At 36.8% G+C, this 6,000-nt stretch overlaps 1 protein-coding gene across 2 annotated transcripts in view; it reads left to right on the top strand.

The window, feature by feature from the left end:
- Positions 1-1,522: 1,522 nt before the first annotated feature.
- The window catches only part of CYP7B1 (cytochrome P450 family 7 subfamily B member 1), a 249,482-nt gene continuing 245,004 nt past the window's right edge, over positions 1,523-6,000 (top strand). The window contains exon 1 of one of the 2 annotated variants that reach the window (XM_074278778.1): positions 1,523-2,160. In XM_074278778.1, the coding sequence (XP_074134879.1) occupies positions 2,048-2,160 (113 nt within the window). In that variant the 5' untranslated portion in view covers positions 1,523-2,047. The remainder of the gene's footprint in view (positions 2,161-6,000) is intronic. The other variant, XM_074278777.1, reaches the window with a different exon arrangement.

The following is a 6,000-nucleotide window of genomic DNA, read 5'->3' as shown; positions in this document are numbered from 1 at the left end:
AATAAGAAATCAGATTGTTCAAATGCTACACTGGCACTTGGCATTTCTGTGATATTATAAGAAAGAGGAAGAACTCAAAATTTTTGGTTATATCTTCTAGGGAGCATATAAAGATGCAACCAAAAACTTTAACAAGAGAGAAAATAGAGGCTGTGAACTGTGTCAGTGACACTGAAGAGCTATTTTAGGATTATTAACCTTAAGCCTCTCAAATTTCTGGGATTTCCCAAAGGAGAAATGAACTAAGAATGTGTATAATTCAGCTTTCTCAAAATTTAAATTCCCACAAAATACATCTTAGCTACCTTACACTATAGCCACATTATTTCTTCTTTCAAATGTCTTCTCAGGAGTTAATCCAGAGGAAATTTTACACTAAATTATTAATTTAATAAATTATTTCATTCAATAAGTACTTAATAAAGACTTACTTATGTGCAAGTAATGGCTAGGCAGTGTAGGTAATGAGTAGATATGAACCCCCACCCCTTCTTTCAAAGAACTTGTAGTCAGATTAAGACCCTATGAAATTCTCGTTTCTCTGAACCCCTCACTTCCCAAGACAAAGTAGATCAACCTCATCTTTATTATTTCAGATATAAATGATGACAATTCAATTTAGCAATAAGAGGCTGTGTTCCTTTTCCCAACAAAAGAACAATAACTCTCTGCAGTGATCCAGAAGTGCATCAGCTTTATTATGACAGAGTTTCTTAAAATTGCACCACCTTGGAGAATGAGCTCAGAAAAACTCCCAAACTCATCTCATTCCCCCACATATCCTGGTGATTCGATTATCAGGCAGGAAGAAACTTGCCCAGAACCTGAAGCAAACGTTTTAGATACCCAAAGAATCATAGATCAGAGGTGAAAGGGATCCTTCTTTTCAGAGAGTGAAACTAAGGGCAGGAACGAATAAATGTTTCCCTGAGGAGATTCCACAGATAGAGTAACAGAAAATAACGAAAACCTAGTTTTCTGACTCCAAAGCCAGTGCTCTTTTCACTACCTTTCAACCTCTTCATTTCACACATGAAGAAACTTGTCTTCAAAGAAGTTGTAACTTGTCTATGTAACAAATGGTAGTTGAAAATGAAACCCAGGTTTGGCGGGTTTGATTTTTTCTTCCCAAGACAGATTTTTTTTTCTCTTTTAATTGAAAAAATGTATACCCTTGTATAGACTAAGAATCAGGAGATCTGGGGTGGGGTGGGGAGGGTAGACGGGGTGGTAGTGATGGTGACCGGGTGGAGGGCTGGGGAGAATGGTGATGGAAGGACTAGTCCATCAATGCCTCTTACTAAATAGTCTCAGGAGTGATTTCCAGCCGTTAACAACCTCTCTGAACCTTTTTTTTTTTCCTTAAAAAATAGGGATAATGTTTTGCTCTGATTTTTTTAAAAAGAGGATTCCTGTGAATCCAAATAAGACAACAAGTGTGAGTGATTATTAAATATAAAGCATTCTCCTTGATTATAACTATTAAGCATTAGAGGTGCGGTGAGAAATCAATTCTCCCCAGTGTGGAAAGCAACTTGTGACTGTCTCTCTCATAAGTGAAATCCAATTCTTCAGAGCCCCTCAGGGTTCATCCGGTCTGTAAATCAGAACTAAGCACGTCTGCTCTCTCTATCTGCTTCTGTTTCTTGTTGGCTTCTTCTGTACCTCTGGAGCCAGAGGAGGGAACTTGATCTTTTCAGAGTTTAACTCCTCAGCTTCAGGTGGTGGGGCAGGCGAGTGAGTTCCAGGCTACCTGGGATGGAAACCCAGAAACTTCTTGACTTCAGCAGCTCTTGAGCCTGGGACAATTAACAGCAGAACCAGCTGCACATCCCCAGCCAACCAAGTCCGGTGCTTTCTGGGGGACAGCCTCAAGCCTTGAAACGGGAGGAAACTTTTGGGTACTCTTTCGCTCCTCCCCTAGCGAGAAAAGAGCGGGACCGCCCCTGAGAGCTAACCACCGCCTGGTTCTCTCAGATCCCGACTGCTACATTCACCTCTGAGATTCCTGATCACTGCTGGAGTACACACAGCGGAAGGGAAAACCATGGGTCCTTCCTGGCTTCAGTGGCTATTGAAGCATCTACTCTGCCTGCCTGGCTTGGCCTTCGCCACGGTTCTACTACTCCTGGCTCTGGGGGTGAGAGGGAGGAGGAGGAGGTAAGAGGGAGATCCCACCAGCCTAACTCAAGCTGACTGCAGCTGGAGTTAGTTAACGCCGCTGGAATCTTTTTTCCTGTCTCTGGGTTAACAGAACAAAAGACTCTTTTTATTCAGCCTTCTCTCCAGACACTTCATGGCTACACTCACCTCCCTGTCTCTGCCGCTCTCTAGCCCTCTCCCTCTAACCCTCTGCCAAGTGTTTTCATAACAGCCCTGTTCATTATCATATGAACAATGCTATTGTGACCTTATATTCCAGAAAAGAACTCTCTGGGATGACAGCAGGTATCCAATCTTACAGCTGGACTTTGATATCTTTTAGGATGGTGTATAACGACAAAGATGTGTTCTGTTTCTCAAAACAAATCTAAATATTATATTTTGGGACCTAATGCTGAAGCTATTCCAGTATCAGCTGTCTTAAGTCAAGAAATTGTAAACTTCAATTAGACATTTGCCTCCCCTGACAAAAATGTATATTTCCCTCAAAACTTCATCTAAGATTAGGGTGGGGCAGAAAAGTGGGATGGATTCTGATAACTAAATTCCCTTCCTTTGCTAGGGAAGTGTTTGAAGAAAATACAAGAAATAAAGATTAGACCTCTTCTGGTATTGAAGACTCAAACACATCTCTTCTTTAGAATTACATGTTTTGTAAACTTTTCCTCTATGTAAACTTGAAACTGGATTAGAAGTTCGAACAAAAATCCTCTTGTTTACTTAGGCAGTGTCTCTCCTCTCCTGCACTTCCACTCTCAACAATTTTGTTTGAAATACTGGCAGTAGTTAGGCCTACTTATTAGACTTTGGCCGAAATGTCTTGATTTCTGTAAATGAATAAATTTGAGGGAAACTTTTTTTTTTTTTTTTAACAGATGACTGTCCATTTTCAGTTATTAAAAAAAAAAGAAAGTCCTAAAACATGCCTTCTTGCAAGTTGTGTATTTTGAAGATAATTTTAATTTTCAGCCAAGATATATTATTTATTCTGAGATTTAGGAAAATTCATCTTCAGCTTTTCAACAAAGAATCTACATTTCCCCCCACAACAGAATATATCAGTACTATATCTAAAATCTATTAGAGAGATAGTGGGAAAAGTAGTTTATTCTAAGTGCTATTTAATTTATTATTATATAAGATGAATAAGTATTTGACGAAGCACTAATGTTATATATGTATACATATGTGTATATATGTACATATATACATACATACATATATTTACACACACACACACATATATATGAAGGAGTAGGTGGGGGAAACATGATAAAGTGAATAACAGAAATATCTAAATAGATTATAAAGATTGCTCCATAAGGCTATATAAAGGTTATACCATATGGGTATAAGCTCCATTACAGCTATTGATGGGGATTGGAGTGAGACTGAAGAACATGGAGGTAGAAAGCTAACTAATGTATTGTACTATAAAAAATGGAAACAGATAATAGATTATTCAGGTGTCAGGAAAAGGGTATTGTTTATATATTAAAAAACAGATATAAGCTTGGGGTGGAAAGTACAGGGAATTTTTGGTTAAAGGTTTGAATATGCCTATAGTTGTTTTCCCCTACTTTCCCACTCATTTTCCCTCTCCACACATACTTTGATAAGAGAGATGTTTCAGTGAATATATATTACAAATTTAAGTATGAATGCAATTTTTTTTTGAGTTGACTTTCATGAATAATGAAATGTTTACTTCTGAGAAAAAGTAACTGCCAAATTGTCTGTTTGGACAATGCAATTGGGCATAAGGTGTGAATGTGTCTTAGAGTCATAAGAAAAATCAGTTTTAGAGTTGTCTGATTCAGGTATGAGATAGCATGTTGATTTGCTTAGGATAGGACATAGAATATTAGAGTAAATGAAGACTACTGTATATCCCAGTAATCTGAACAAGAAGCATTAAAAAGCTGGGCAACTTTTTAGGTTAATAACTGGAGAAGTGATTGTGGTATAAATAAAATTTATTTTGATTATAACTAGAAAATGAGAATCTGCTTTCTAATTATAAACTAAGATGTGTTTATTTATAAGAAAGACTTAGTAATGAACAAAGGAAAATTAGGGAGATAGAAGAGAGAGTTGCAAGAACATATTTAAGAACTTTGTGAGCCAGAGTGCTTTTTTTCTATATGCTGCTGAGAAGAAAGGATTAAAAAAAACCCATCTATTCTGATCTCTATTTTCACTAGATGTGACAAGAGTTTGGGGATAATTAATAATTAATTCACTAATTAGTTATACTAATAATCCATAAATTAGTGTTCAGTAGTTTTTCTCAGTAACCAAAGACCCTTAATGGAGAAAGTAAATGGCTTAAATATTTTTTTTTGAAAGGGAACTATATTGTTGGTGGAGTTGTAAACTGATCCAATCATTCTGGAGAACAATTTGGAATTATGCCCAAAAGGGTATACAACTGTACATACTCTTTGATCCAGCAGTGTCTCTACTCGTTCTATATCCCAAAGAGATCATGAAAAGGGGGAAAGAATTTGCAAGTGCAAAAATGTTTGTATCAGGCCTTTTTGTAGTGGTAAGGAATTAGAAACTGAATGGATGTCCATCAGTTGGAGAATGGCTGAATAAGTTATGGTATATGAAAGTCATGGAATAATATTCTATAAGAAATGTTGGACAGGCTGATCTCAGAAAAGCCTGGAAAGACATATATAAACTGAAGCTAAGAGGAATCATCATATACAGCGGCAACCATATTATGTGATGATCAGTTGTGATGGATTTAGCTCTTTTCAACAATAAGGTAATTCAGAGCAATTCCAATAGACTTATAATGGAAAGAACCATCCACATCCAAAGAGAGGATTATGGAGAGTGAATGTTTTTCACAGCATAATATTTTGATCTTTTGTTGTTGTTTGTTTGCTTGCTCTTTTTTTCCCTTTCCCATGTCCCCTCCCCCTACCTTTGATCTGTTTTTTTTTTTTTTTTTTTTTTTTTTTTTTTTACACAGCATTATAAATGTGGAAATATGTTTAGAAGAATTATACATATTTAACCTATATTGGATTACTTGCAATGTAGAGGAGGGGAGTGGAGAAAGAGGGAAAAAAATTTGTAACAGAGTTGGCAAGAGTGAATGTTTAAAACTATCTTTCCATATATTTTGAAAAATAAAAAGCTATTTAAAAAAAGAAAGTAAGAAAGGGAACTTCCCTGACATAAGAAACTCGTCCTGACTAGCGAACATTTAAATGAGGAAGTGGACTAAATATTTTCAGCTCCTCTTACTGAAAATTTGGCTTAATCATGAGACTTACCTGCCTCCAGCAACCTGGACAGGGGAATCTATCATCACCCAGACCACTTTGATCAGTTTTTTCCTTCATAAACTGGGTGAAAGATCCAGTGAAAGTCCAAGAACATGGGCTTATTCCCTCTACTCAAGAATTCAGCTAGATTAAGAGTCTGTGCACACTTCAGTTATCTGTAAGGTCTCTTAGTTGAATATAGTCCTGACCAACTTTGATGAGCTTGTACCCCTTCAGAGATCGGCTGACTGGGCTATAGCATTGGTCCATGAATGAGAAAATTAAAAAGCCTACATCCTAATTAATAATGAGTTATTTATGATATAGAAAGTACTCATTTCTCTTATTCCCCCTTTGATTCTTTTGAGAAATCTCTTCAGTGATATGATAAATGCTTCATCAAGGGTTTTGACATAAATGAGGTTTATGATGGAAAACAATGGGAGGGGAAGAAGAAGATAGACTGATGTTTACAGGAGCTGGGGGGGGGGGCGATTCCCTTTGGCAAGTAGATCTAACAGAAAAGAGACATATAAGGAAGAAACAAATAGTT

The sequence above is a fragment of the Sminthopsis crassicaudata genome, chromosome 1 (assembly GCF_048593235.1).
Source record: "Sminthopsis crassicaudata isolate SCR6 chromosome 1, ASM4859323v1, whole genome shotgun sequence".
NCBI lineage: Eukaryota > Metazoa > Chordata > Mammalia > Dasyuromorphia > Dasyuridae > Sminthopsis > Sminthopsis crassicaudata.
This window is presented reverse-complemented; position numbering and strand designations above follow the sequence as displayed.